Consider the following 15,090-nt stretch of genomic DNA (forward strand, 5'->3'; position numbering starts at 1 on the left):
AAAGAACAGAGTCCTCAGTCCCACAACCACCAGGAACTGAATCCTGCCAATGACCTGAATGGACCTGGAAGTGGATTTTCCCCAGATTCTCCAGACAAGAACTCAGTCTGGCCAACAACCTGATTTCAGCCTTACGATGCAGAGAACACAGTCAGACAGCGCTGGACTTTCAACCTACACAACTGTGAGCTAATAAATGGGTGATGTTTTGAGCCATGAAATGTGTGGTAATTTGTTGTGCAGCAAAAGAAAACTAACATAGCAGACTTAACATCCTAACTGGGTTTCCTTGAAAAAGCAAATTAACAGGAAGCGAACAGGTGTGAGAGACCAAAACCTCTCTCAGAGAAGGATGAGGGTTTCCCCAGTTTAGTACAGGATTCCACAAGCTGTGATTTCCATTTTCGAGAAATTTCACATTGGGAGACCTAATTTCCCCTACCTCCCAACTTAAGGTAATTCTTAAACACTTACACACACACCCTGTCATAATTCAGAATAGCCACCATTGCTCTTCATGTAAATGGATGAGAGAAGAAACGAAAAGGAAATACATTGAATCTAAGCTTGAATTAGTGTCATGAACCGAAATTAGAGATGAAGAATCAACAGAAAGGCAAGGGAAGGAGACAGCGAACTTGCCTAGCACCGGCTGAGCCCCACCAGGTAGGATCACCGTGCCCCTGTGAGGACGGGGGGTGGAGGCGAGCACACAGCTCACGGCGGCTCAGCCCTCTCAGAGCTCCAGGGAGGCTGGCACGAGGCAAACACATCCTCCACAGGTTCGCACACGGGGCTGCTTCGTGAACTCTCGGCAGTCAGGTGACCCCTCTGGGTCCATTTCCGTTATCTTTTCGGGAACCAAGGTCGCGGCAAGCCCCTGAGCGATAGCTGATCACCAGGGAAAAGGGCCTCGTGAGGGTTTTTCCTCCTCTCCTCCCTCCCTCAGTATTTGCCTTTGGAAGATAGTTATAATAAACTGTGAAATGTCAGAGGCAGCTCTACGCAAAGGTGAGAAGGTGACAGAATGTGTGTTCTCTGCCCTCCAAGGGCCTCCTGTTACCTTTTGACATCACATCCCCTGAGCTCCCCCCTTCCTAGATGTCCATCCCAGAGGCAACTCCATCTGCGGTGACCAAGCGTTTGTACACGGTATTCCAGGCTCTGTGCAACCTTCCCTCCCCACTGCCCTCCCCTCCCCTCAAGAAAGGTATCTGGCCCTGCAGCTCACCTGAAAGGGAGGCTCAACAAGCACCAAAGACACACTAAGGGCACTTGGTAAGCTCTCACGCAACACGTGTGCTGTCAGGCTGGCTCCTGGAGAACATGCGTGGTGTTGCTGCCTAAACTAGAAGGGAATTTAAGACTGTGAATTCTAAGCCCTTCCCCCGGTAAGAGTGTCAGGCCACTGAGTTGACGGGAAAAGCAGGGATGGACACATAAGTTGGGCAGGTGGGCCCTTGCAAATCTCAGGAGCTGAGTATTTGACCAACCATTTGAGGCAATGATGGGGCCAAACAGTCACAATGACTTACTCAGGATCTTGTCATTTGTGTGCTATACGGTGGACCGGACTTTCTCTTTTTTTTTAAATTAATTTTATTGGAGGAGAGTTGATTTACAATGTTGTGTTAGTTTCAGATGTACAGCAAAGTTATACATATACATATACATATATTCATTCTTTTTCAGATTGTTTTCCCATATAGATTATTACAGAATATTGAGTAGAGTTCCCTGTGCTATACAGTAGGTCTTTGTTGGTTATGTATCTTACATATAGTAGTGTGTGTGTGTTCATCCCAAACTCCTATTTTATCTCTGCCCCATCGCCATGTTTCCCCTTCGGTAACCATAAGTTTCTTTTAGAAATCTGTGAGTCTGTTTCTTTTGTAAATAAGTTAATTTATATCATTTTTTAAAATTAGATTCTACATATGACTGACATCATTATGATATTTGTCTTTCTCTGTCTGACTTACTTCACTTAGTAACATCATCTCTAGGTACTCTGGACCTGACCTTCATCTCCAGGTTTCGACAGTCGGGCAGGTGGGAAGGAAGGAGTTGTCAACACTAACAATGTAAATGCACAGAAATATCTTTCCTTTAAATGAAATTATTTTTACAGACAAAAGAAAAGGGATACAGTGTATTCTGAAAACTATTGTCCCATATCCCTCAGAGAATAGCAAAATATTTTCTACTTCAAGGGAAAACATATTCATTATTAAAGATCTGAGAGCTATTGACATTTGAGCCACTGAAGTCAGCAGGACGGATCAATCAGAAACACATTTAAAATTCTTCATCTCCAAATTTCAAGCAGTGCTTTCCATTTTATTTCAACCCTCAGTGGAAAAGTAAATTGGTAATTCAAGGACATTAATTGTTCCTATCTGAAAGTTGCTTATGATTCCAATGAACAACGACAACTTTCTGTCTGAAGTGGAGGGAGATCAGATCTACACCAGGCAACCCAGTAACAGCTCCCAGTCATGAACCAGAGTGAAAATACGGGGTGAGGAAGGCAAGACCAATGCAGTCTAGAAGAATGAATATAAGTTTTCTATTCCCAACCTTAATTATTTGGAACAAAATCTTGTCTGATAAAGTCAAACTTAAACTTTGGAAATAAATACCTAATAAACTGGGAAGAAAAGCAGACAAACCTACCTCTCCACTGGTGATGGAGGCTTTCCACATACCGAGGTTCTCACACCACCAATCTGTTCTTGCCATGTGCAGCTGAAGTTCTGTGCGTTCTTTCTCTATTAGAATTATTTCCTCCTTCAACTTAGAAACAATCTGCCACAGGAAAAACATCCTGGGAGTCATGAAACCATCTAAAATGCTATGCAATTCAGCAAAGTAGCAGGATACAAAATCAACACACAAAAATCAGCTGTGTTTCTATACACCAGCAATGAACAATTCAAAAAGGAAATTAAGAAAACAATTCCATTTACAATAGCATAAAAATAATAAAATACTTAGGAATGAACTTAAGCAAGGAGGTGAAAGACTTCTATGATGAAAACTACAGAACACTGATGAAAGAAATTAAAGGAGACATAAGTAAATGGAAAGACATCCCATGTTCATGGACTGGAAGACTAAATATTGCTAAGACTCAATGCTACCCTAAGCAATCCACAGTTTCAACACAATCTCTATCAAAATTCCAATGATGTTTTTGCACAAATAGAAAAATCCATCCTAAAATTCATGTGGAATCTCAAGGGAAACTGAATAGCCAAAACAATCTTGAAGAAGAACCACAAAGTTGAAGGACTTACACTTCCTGATTTCAAAATTTACTGCAAAGCTACATTAATCAAAACAGTATGCCATTGGTATAAAGACAGACATATACCAATGGAATACAATAGACAGCCAAGAAATAAACCTTTGCATATATGATCAAATGATTTTCAACAAGGGTGCCAAGACCATAAGTGGGAAAGGACAGTCTTTTCCACAAATGGTGTTGAGAAAACTGGATCATCACCACATGCAAAACAATGGAGTTGGGCCCTTACATAATACCATATACAAAGGTTAACTCAAAATAGATCAAAGACCTACTCGTAAGGCTAAAACTATTAAATTCTCAGAAGAAAATATGGAGGAGTTTCATGACACGGGATTGGCAATGAGTTCTTGGCTATGACACCAAAGGTACAGGCAACAAGAGAAAATACAGGCCAAATGGACTGCATAAATTTTTAAAACTTTTGTGCAAACAACACTATCAACACAGTAAAAAGGCAGCTCACAGAATGGGAGAAAATATTTGCAAATCACTTATTTGATAGGGGGCTGATATCCAGAATATATAGAGAACTCCTAAAACTCAACAACAAAAAACAACCTGATTCAAAAATGGGCAACGTACTTGAATAGACATTTCTCCAGAGAAAACAAATAGCCAAAAAGCACATAAAAAGATGCTCAACATTACTAATCATTAGGGAAATGCAAATCAAAACCACAATGAGATACCACCTCACACCCATTAGAACAAATGCTATCAAAAAACAGAAAGTGGGCTTCCCTGGTGGCACAGTGGTTGAGAGTCCGCCTGCCGATGCAGGGGACACGGGTTCATGCCATGGTCCGGGAAGATCCCACATGCTGCGGAGCACGCAGGCTCAGCCTGCGCGTCCAGAGCCTGTGCTCCGCAACGGGAGAGGCCGCAACAGTGAGAGGCCCGCATACCACAAAAAAAAAAAAACAAAAAAACCCCCAGAAAGTAACAAGTGCCAGTAAGGATACTGAGAAACTGGAACCCTTATGTGCTGCTGGTGAGAAGGTAAAACGGTGCAGTCACTATGGAAAACAATACAGAGATTCCTAAACAATTAAAACAGAACTACCATATGACCCAGCAATACCCCAAAGAAGTGAAAGCAGGGTCTTGAGATATTTGTACATCCATGTTCAAGGCAGCATTTCTTACCATAGCCAAAATGTGGAAGCAAACCAAGTGTCCATCAATGGATAAATGAATAAACAAAATGTTGTATATACATGCAATTGAATATTAGCCTTAAAAAGGAATGAAATTCTGACACATGCTACCATATGGATGAATCTTGAGTACGTTATGCTAAGGGAAACAAACCAGTCACAAAAGGACAAACACTGAATGATTCTACTCACAGGAGGTACTTAGAGTAGTTAAATTCATAAGAGGCAAAGGGAGAATGGTGGTTGCCAGGGACTGGGGGTAAGGGATGGGGAATTACTGTTTACTGGGTATAGAGTTTCAGTTTTGCAAGATGAAAAGGAATTCGGGAGATGGATGGTGCTGGTTATATAACAATGTGAACATACTTAATGCCAGTGAACTGTACACATGGTAAATTTTATGTTATGTATACTTGGCTACAATTTTAAAAAATAAATAATTTTTAAAAAATTCTATGCTCACCATCTCCTTGGATCTCTTTTAATGAGAAAACCTATAAGGTTATGCAACTCTGTAGTTTGAGGACAGCAGCTTTGCCTCAACTTTGCCTCATGGCTGCATGTTCAACTCTCCTAAACATGCAGCCCACAAGGACCCTCCTCAGAAAGCCTGCAGGAAGCACATCCTGCATTTTATCATCAGTAAGGGCTGTAATGTTCGGTTCCACAGTCAGCACATTTGCTCCCCAAGGGCAGGTGTTAGACTCTGTTTCACTGATTCTTCATGGTGACCAGCACAGCCTCCTGCACTTACTCATTGCTCAGGCTTCTGAACGCACATTCGAAAAGGGCCAGAGGAGATCACTTTGGGGAAGCAAGGAGTGCCAGCCATGCCTCCCTACATTAGGGAAGCCTCCTTTTTCGACCAAAGGGGCATGAACACAAAGCAGAAAGCCACACCACCCCTTGGGTGTGAGGAATGCCACAGTGAGATGCTGTTTACATTTTTTAAACTTTCAAATTCTGTTGGTTTCTAGCGAAACAATGTATTTCTTGCATAATTCTGTGAGGTGCTCTAAGTTGTACTTGCAGTGTTCAAAAGAAAAAAAATTTTTAAGACTGTCCTTGCAGAGTTAACTCACTTCCAGAAACAACTGTGGCACAAGGGGAAGCTCAGCCCCTTCCCCAAAGGCACTGTAGGCAAGTCGGACAAAAGACACAGAGTTACAGCTGAGGATGGGAAAGAACCCCAAATCATAATAGATAAAAGACAAATGCTTTGCTAATTCTATACTAGAAGCAAAAACAAAAACAAAAAACAAAAAAAGCCAATGGATCTTAGAGTTGAAATTCTTTTTAAAGAAACACTTCTCAACATAAACTGAAAACTACTATTTATCAAATTAGAAAAATGGAAACTTTTAAAGACAACCTCGAAAGCAGAAGAGTTACCTTCTTGTCAGGTTTTGGTGCATTCTGAATAGAATTTAGAGCTTGCCTCTTATAGTCAAGTTTCTCATTTAGTTCTCGTAGTTTGTTTACAGCAAAACTGGTTTGTTCATTAATCCGACTGGTACCGTCATCCACAGATTCCTCACCAGCCTCACCTCCCGGGTCCTGGGGGAAAACATCACATGAACCACCATGTCTTATAGTGGTGGAATATTCCCTAAGTATTACCTATAGTATAGGTTCTAGATCATTACAATACACTGCTCCAAAGCACTGGATTCCACTACGAATCCATGGTAGAAAGCCTAGAAGTGGACTGTTTTTTCTCAGCTAAGTGAAAAAGCAAAGGATCAATATTTAGAATCAAAGTAACTGGTATTTGGAATTGCAGTGAAAAAAAAGAAACATTTAATAGCCTAGCGAAAGGCCACACCACTATTTCCCAAATAGTATACCCAAGGGAACCTGCACAGAACAAGGAAGGCAACTGAGTTATCTTCCCAGCTCAACCCAAATGTTCTGTGCCTAAATTTTGACAAAAAACACTAAGACCTGGCTTCCTTTTGGGCTCCTAAGAATATTATGAAAAATTCATGCGTGTCCCTTTAAAATAGAATTTTAAAGGGGTTCCCTGGTGGCGCAGTGGTTGAGAATCTGCCTGCCAATGCAAGGGACACGGATTCGAGCCCTGGTCCGGGAAGATCCCACATGCCCCGGAGCAAATAAGCCCGTGCGCTACTGAGCCTGCGCTCTAGAGCCCACGAGCCGCAACTACTGAGCCCATGCACTGCATCTACTGATGCCCCCGTGCTCTAGGGCCTGTGCTCCGCAACAAGAGAAGCCACCGCACCGCAACGAAGAGTAGCCCCCACTTGCCGCAACTAGAGAAAGCCCGCGCACAGCAACGAAGACCCAACACAGCCAAAAATAATAAATAAATAAAAATAAATAAATTAAAAAAAGATGTGCGTGTCTTAATCTTCAGAACCTACGAATACATTAAAATAGAATTCCCAAATTCCCACTAGTGAAAGTATTTTCAGTATACACTTTGCTCAGTCCTTATTTTTACTAATCAACAGGTAGATTATTTTACAAGTAAAATGGTTAGCATTGAAAGTGACTTAAGATTCATAAAGGACCACAGAGTTTGGAAAAACCTGAACAGATTACCAGCAAATAGCATATTAGTAATTAGATTCATGAGCAGCAACAGCATGAAAAGAACTGCTGAGAACTGTCTTCTGGTTCATTTACTCCTTAACTTCCTTCCAGATTTTTTTGTCTGATTTTTATTAATTGTAACAAACAGTAAAAGAAATTTTTCAAAGAAAAATAAAGTATTAATAATCCCAGAACACCAAGCATTTTTGTATATTCTTTCTAATCCTTGTCCATGAGTATATATATTATGACATCGTCCTACTCCTTGTATACATTCAAGAGGGTATTCTGCCTTTTTCGCATAATATACAAGGCTGTATATTTGAGGGTATTGTAGTCTTCCAAGTTATAACTGCTATGGCTGCATAGTATTCTATGAATTGATAATATACTGAGGCATATCCCTACTGCTATGGGTTGATTCTGCTTTTTTGCCTTCCCAAAACCTAAAATAAACTCCACTGTGCATAAACTTTTTTTTTTCCTACATTTTAGTTCTTTTCATAGGATAAATTTCTAGAAGTGGGACTACTGCAACAAAGAGTAGGAGCTTTCAAAAGATCAGTGATACACACCACCCTGCTCTGAATGCTGGGTGAAGATGCACATTTTTTCACGTTTGTTTACTATTTATTACCTTTCATATTAACTGTCAGTTCAAGTCCTTATTCAGTTTATCTGTTGGGTATTAATTTGGACAAAACTTTTCACAACATTTGAATATTAACCATTTTAATTTCTGAGGTAGAGAGATCGGTTTGTTTTAGCTGTGCTATCCTAAAAATAAAATGCAAGGAGTAACGAGTTTTGGACCAATTAGTTCAGTGGTTTTATACACTGAAAATGTAGAGAACCAGGTAACAAAACTTTTTTTCAAAAGTCTGAATGAATGAATTTACCAACAGTTCAGAGACATCTGCTTCTAATACCATCATGAACAAGTACCTGATTCCTCAGGGCTTGAGATACAGTGAACTGGACAGAAAGAAAGAATCCAAGATAAATTACAATCTTTCTATATAAGGTGATTCTAAAACATTTTTCCTTTGTACCTTCAAAACCTTCAAACTCATATAGGTCATTAGTAGTAAAAGGGAGACGGCAACTGGGGCTATCCAAAATGACCCAGGACACTATAAGAAAATCAGACTTCAGGTATGGCTGGACAAGGTTTCTTTCAAAACATCTTAATTTCATCTGATTTTTTTTAAACTCCAAAATATTTCCTGCAGACTCCTCCTGCATCCTCTACCTCTCCTCATTTCTTCCCCATCCTTTTTGTCTGTTCTCCAGCTGGACTGTTGTGCTAATGATTCTCTTACTTGGTCACAAATGTCCCACCCCACAGAATTTCTGCCCTCACTTTTCAGGAGTCAAACCCAGCTGTGTCTCAGGCAGACAGAGCAGGGGGCGGTCTCTGACTCAGCAGCGGCTGGTGGTACCCAGCTGGTCAGAAGGACAAAGACAGAAGTGAGGACGAGAAGCAACAAGGAAATTCAACTTAAAGTTCCACTTAAAGTGCTGTATGCTAAGATGCAGAGAATGGACTTGAGGAAACGGGGAGGGGAAAGGGTACGCTGGGACAAAGTGAGAGAATGGCAAGGACACGTATACACTACAAAACGTAAAACAGACAGCTAGTGGGAAGCAGCCGCATAGCACAGCTCGGTGCTTTGTGACCACCTAGACGGGTGGGAGGGAGACGCAAGAGGGAGGGGATATGGGGATATATGTATATGTATAGCTGATTCACTTTGTTATACAGCAGAAACTAACACAACATTGTAAAGCAATTATACTCCAATAAAGATGTTAAAAAAAAAAAAGTGCTGTATGCCAAAAGATAAAGGTGCACACCAAATCTGGCTCACAAAATCTGCACCCACATAATCATATTCAAAGCTTATCCACTCAAAAGGGAGCAGAAAGTTAAACATGACTCACCATTTCATCCTTGTTGGAAATCAACTGGGAGACATGCTTTTCTTCCTCTTTTATCATCAATTTCTCATACAGATCACTGACAATAAACGAAGGGTAATACCTATCCTTCAGCATCTCATAAACGTCTCCCTGGATTTTGCAGAACACTTCGATTCCTTTATTTCCTACAAGACACTGCTGGATTTCTTTGTAAAGTGATTTTTCCACAGATATTTCTTTGCTCTCCACGAAGAAATTCTGGTAAATTTCACCAACTAATTGTGGAATTTCGTTCTGAAAAGACAGGAAGATGAAGAAAGTAATACCATCTCTGAGAAAAACTATTTTCTTCTGAATTATCTGCATTTTAAAGGTGGAAGGGAGACATGTAGAATGTAGGATGAGTGTGCAAAGGCTTTTGTGGGCACATTCAGGGCCAAGGGGTGAGTGTCAGACCCTGAAAAAACAACTGGTTCCTTAAAAGGAACACTTTACGTTGAACAGTTAACAAATGTAATTTCTTTTTAATGCTGGAAGGAAAAAAATAAGAATGAGAACAGTTCTCTTCTTGCAGTGGATTCCTTCTCATAAATCTCAGTTCCACAGGAATACAATTGATCAGCTAAATTCAGTATGACTTTTTCATCCAGTAAAAATAATTAGAAATGCCAACTTCTCACTCCAGAAGAAAGTCAATATAATAATTGTATAATTAGGGCTTCCCTGGTGGCGCAGTGGTTGAGAGTCCGCCTGCCAATGCAGGGGACGTGGGTTCGTGCCCCGGTCCGGGAAGATCCCACATGCTGCCGAGTGGCTGGGCCCGTGAGCCATGGCCGCTGAACCTGCGCGTCCGGAGCCTGTGCTCCGCAACGGGAGAGGCCACAGCAGTGAGAGGCCCGCGTACCACAAAAATAATAATTGTATAATTAAAGAAAGCAAGAGAAATATTCTTCAGAATGATGACTTACTACATTGTAATCAAGCTTGTATTACACAGCTTGGTCTTAAACAAGGTCTCCGCCTAAGTGTACTAAGCTTAATTCGGAAGTGCAAACATCTCATTAACGTAACCTTTACATTGCCGCTATAGACATCTTATTAACTCTAGAAATGTTATGAAAAGTCTTCGACGGTAGCAAAAATGAAGACAAACGACTTAACGAATATTATGAATATAACAAACAATCCGGAAGTTTTACATCCAAATCAGTGTTGCTAGGTCAAAATACAGCTATTTGAGGAAGCTATATCCTCTTATTGCATTGACATTGACATCAGTAGTTTAGGAAAATTTTTTAGATTGCTCTTTTCAATATTCCTCTGAGAGCAGCCAAAAGTCAAGCTTGTAGTCAAGTCTGGTAAATAAAATATGTAATAAAGTTGGCAAATATAATATTGAGTAAAATGAGGTAATTTGTGGCTTATAAATGAACAATGAAAGACATTCCTAAGAAGATTTAAAAATACTATGAGACTGGATTTAGTTCCTTAACCAAAGTAGTTTGTAATTTATGATGTATTTTAAGTTGGTATTCAGTCCTAGCAACATTCATATGAAGTGCAAATGAGTAATTTAATGTACATAGTGCTGTTTATGCTTACTTTAATAAGCCTCTCAAGAGTGGCATGGACATATGTACACTACCAAATGTAAAATAGCTAGCTAGTGGGAAGCAGCCACATAGCACAGAGAGATCAGCTCGGTGCTCTGTGACCACCTAGAGGGGTGGGATAGGGAGGGTGGGAGGGAGACGCAAGAGGGAGGAGATATGGGGATATATGTACATGTATACCTGATTCACTTTGTTTTAAAGCAGAAACTAACACACCGTTGTAAAGCAATTACACTCCAATAAAAATGTTAAAAATAAATAAGCCTCTCAAAATGCATGTATTATATATGTTGTACATATTGTTATATATGTTTTTAGACATATATATATATATATACACACACACACATATATTTCACACTCTTCAATTTAACTCTTAAATATATATTGAGAACTTGCCAAGTGCAGAACACAATGCTTATTGTTGGGCTTTGTGCTGTAATAGGCATCTGTGACCAAAAATTATTTTTTGTCTTGCTTAACACAATCATATTTTAAATTAAATAAAAGGAGGACAGTTGTGTAAAATGTGCACATTATGATATTAAAAATAACAAGGTTATGAGATTGAAGTATAGGTGATAAGACCAAATTTATTGTAACAGCCATGTGGGTAACAAGTATATGCCTTTTTTATAATGGGTTAAGAAATACTACCTGAAACTAAATTCAATAATTGGGAATATTTGTAAATCTTTTTTCCTTGACTACACATTCAAAAGCACTTTTTGTAAAAATGAAATCTAATTCTATTTACCATTATGGGCTAGAACATAATGCCGATAATATATTTGGTTTAAAGTATTCTTTTAATGTATCTTATCTTACAGCTTGATTAAGAAACACAGACATACTGCCTAACATACAAGTTTTCATCAGCTAGTGATTAATATTCCTTTGGGCCTATATATCCTACCTTGTGAGCATTCTTTAAATATTCCACAGACTCCCAAAAGCTAATCAGAGCTCTCTTGTCCATCCTTTCCATGTATGTTCGAAAGTGCTCTCGGTAGGAAGCATTGGCCAAGATATCTTCGAATTGAAGAATCTATGAAGGAAATTTAAGAGAAAGTTTTTAAAAATCAAATTTTAAATATCAGTTTGCTTTAACTTCCAATGGATTACTTTCTACATTCAGGAAAAAATGTCTCATTTTCTAAGTTCATAGTCAATGTAATAGAGTACTTCTCTCACCTTCCTAAATTTTAAATTTAAAAAGTTTACTGAATATTCAAAATGCACATATTCAATAAATACCAATTTTCTATTAATCATTCATTCATTCAGCAAAAGCTTTATTTGGCATCTACTCTGTATCAGGCACATTTCTAGGAAATGAAACAGACAAAAATCCCTGCCTTATGGGATGTATTGCTAAAAGCAATCATGCCAATAATAGAAAAAGTGAAGAGAAATATATAAAAGACCAGGAAGCTGGAGCCTAATAATTTGGCATTTTTGCTTTCCATCCTATTTTCATATAGCTGAGGAAATCTACAAATGATTTCATACCTTGTCTTTTTGTTTATAATATCACATTCATTTAAAAAAATCTTTTGTATGCATTTTAATTGGCCCATAAAACTATTGTAGAGATGTATCACAATTACTCCTTTGTTTACTATTTTGAATGCTTACAGAAAAGAAAAACCACTATCTGAAGACACAGTGAGATCAATCTTGAGTATGGACAGCAGATGAGCTTCATCATAATTCATGACTCAACTAGGAGAAATGCCTCAAATTAATTTAGAAGGAGTTTAACTCCTATATCCTTAGTTATTAATTAGTAATAAAAATGATGTCTATGTATACTGCAACGAAAAGAAAACTTACATTTAAGATTTTTAAAATTAATATTGTGGCAATTGGAAAAATTTCAGAAATGTTACCAGTTAAGATCTTTCTAAAATCAGGTGCATATGATCAATGCATGTTCAACTCTTTCTGCCACTGACAGTAAGTCCTCAATCTGTTCTGTGGACAGAAAGGGGCAGGCATTTTTCTAATAACTTTTGATAACTAAGTAATCAAAAGTGATCCCTTGCTACAGACCATTAATATTTAGGATTTAGTTTACTAACTTTGGGAGACCGTAGCATGTATCCTCACTTTATGTACACCTACCAGCGAAGCATTTTTCGGTACAAATCCTAACTGTACAGGCTCCAAAGAAGTCTGAAGGCTCCCATGTCGACTCTGGCTGGGAATGACAGATCACTCAGACAGCAATCCATTTTTAACATGGGGAGGAGCTGAGCAGGAAAGACTCTCAACAATTCTAAGGAAGTCTTCCCAGTATAATTTCATGGATTGAAATGAATTTCAAGTTAGATACAAATCCACATATTTGCAAAATCAAGTCCAAAACATCTTCTAAATTAGCCACTTTTAGATTCTTTTATTGTGTCTTATGAACACTCTATGTTTAGTTCTAAAAGTGCAAATATATGCAAATAAATGACAGCAAATATATCTCAAGTCTAACTGAACATCTGATATATCTCATATCTTAGCTGGTGAATTAACCAAGTTCTCTACTCCATTTGTTTTCTATTTTCTCTTGAAGCCTGCATAAGCCTTTCACTGATTCACACCTACACTAACGGTGTGGGTCTGTGTCACCAGGATAAGGAGACTGCACACTTCTGAGTCAAATGTGTTAACGTGAGATGAACTCAATCTCATTGTGTTAATGTAAGATGAACTAATCTCAGTAATTCTGAGCCTGTTGTGTGGAAATGGAAAGAAAAGACTGGGTAGGTCCACGTTGACACTACTGCTAAATATATGATTAAAAAATATATATCTAGAGAGAGAGACAATGTAATACCAATTAACATTTACTAAGGGCTTCCATATAGCAAACACTGTGCTCTTGCATTAATTTCCTTCTGTTGGATCAGCACGTTTCCTTCTGTCCTAAGACTTCTGGTAAATTCTGGGAGGGCTGATGCCACAATCAATAATCTCTGGGCAGAAGACAAAAAATTGTCCTGGTGGATGTCACATATGCCGAAGGCCATGAAGTATTTCAGGCTGGAAGGTAGCCTATGAAGGCAGATTGTTCTTTATTCCCCTCAGGGATTTTTATTTACTCCTTTTTCACTATCTCCCAAACCCACTGGATCTGGTTTCATGATGCATACTCTATTAACTTAGTTTTATGTTTTGTGTGTATTACCCCTTGACCAGCAGGTTAATTTTTCTCTAGGAAATATACCCCCTAAGCACTCAAAAGGACCACAAGGCCTAGAAGAGTAAGTAAATGTGCTCTTAATATCCCCAACATGTTACCAAGAGGGACCCAGGCCCAAGATTCTCTAGCTGCCGAATACCTATGATACACTCATGAGACTATCTACGGCGTACTAACGAGACTGTGGAGAATTAGGATCTTGGGACTAATGTTTTATCCCAAAAGGAGAGACCACAATTGGGTTCCTCTTACATTTATAACATCACTAAACATACCCCTGAATAATTACTGCCAGTAATGACAAATGTTTATTAAGTGCTCATTATACACCAAGTACCATACTTACCATTTTATGTGCATTGTTTAATTTAATGATTATCATGCCCTGTAGGGTATGTACAGTTAACCCTACTTTATAAATAGAGTACAGAGAGGCTAACTAACTTGCCCAAAGTCAATCCCCAGCAGACCTGGGATTAAAAGCCAGGCTTTCTGACTCTGTAGCACAGCTTCTTAACTATAATAAAATACTTACTCTCTTTAAGAAATTACCTGATTTGTATTCAGGCCAAAAAATTTAGCAAACTAAAAACAGTATGGAAGTCAAGAAGGAAAGATGGACTGAGAGCCCTACAAGAACAACATGTGAGTCTATGTGCTGGAATATATGTCTTAGGTTAAATACCAAGAAGTGAAAAGATTGTCTATGTGATTAAAGCCGTGTTCGTAACAAATATGAAACGGCAAAACAAGAAACTACAAAGTTCCACCTTCTGGCTTTGAGGCCCTTCCCCCTCATCCAAGGGCCCATCCTCTTGCTGGTCGTAGGCAGGGCCTCCCAGGATTCTGATCCTCTTCTCACACTGCTTCTTTGCCACAGTCAGTTGGTTAATGTACCTTTTCATGTTCCTGGCCCTCAGGAGATCAGCCTTCATGGCAGCAGTCTCTTTACCTTGAATGAGATAGATGGATAGTACACATTCAGAGGACAAGGTACAAAAGAGGGAACACAGCGGCTGTGGGCCAAATTAATGTCTGATGTGGCACATTCTGAGCCGCAGTGGGTACTAAAGGACAGCCACTATGGAAAACAATATGAAGGTTCCTCAAAAAATTAAAAATAGAACCACCATATGATCCAGCAATTCCACTCATGAGTATGTATCCAAAGAAAATGAAAACACTAATTCAAAAATATATATGCACCCCAATGTTCATAGCAGCACTACTTACAATAGCCAAGATACAGAAGCAACCTAAGTGACCATCAGCAGATGACTAGATAGAGAAGATGTGATACACATATCTATTGGGTTGGCCAAAAGG

At 39.0% G+C, this 15,090-nt stretch overlaps 1 protein-coding gene across 12 annotated transcripts in view; it reads right to left on the reverse strand.

The window, feature by feature from the left end:
• The window catches only part of SNX25 (sorting nexin 25), a 110,413-nt gene that overhangs the window by 17,028 nt on the left and 78,295 nt on the right, over positions 1-15,090 (reverse strand). For 6 of the 12 annotated variants that reach the window (XR_004478030.2, XR_004478029.2, XR_004478031.2 and 3 more), the window contains exons 7-12: positions 14,535-14,716; positions 11,482-11,613; positions 8,974-9,246; positions 5,866-6,030; positions 2,677-2,808; positions 1,232-1,348 (exon numbers count right to left, since the gene is read on the reverse strand). Coding sequence is in view for 8 of the 12 variants with exons in the window: in XM_033409253.2 (XP_033265144.1) it covers positions 1,232-1,348; positions 2,677-2,808; positions 5,866-6,030; positions 8,974-9,246; positions 11,482-11,613; positions 14,535-14,716 (1,001 nt within the window). In the remaining 4 variants the exon portion in view is untranslated. The remainder of the gene's footprint in view (positions 1-1,231; positions 1,349-2,676; positions 2,809-5,865; positions 6,031-8,973; positions 9,247-11,481; positions 11,614-14,534; positions 14,717-15,090) is intronic. The other 6 variants (XM_033409256.2, XM_004281725.4, XM_033409261.2 and 3 more) reach the window with 4 other exon arrangements.

Source organism: Orcinus orca, chromosome 21, assembly GCF_937001465.1.
Source record: "Orcinus orca chromosome 21, mOrcOrc1.1, whole genome shotgun sequence".
Taxonomy (NCBI): Eukaryota; Metazoa; Chordata; class Mammalia; order Artiodactyla; family Delphinidae; genus Orcinus; species Orcinus orca.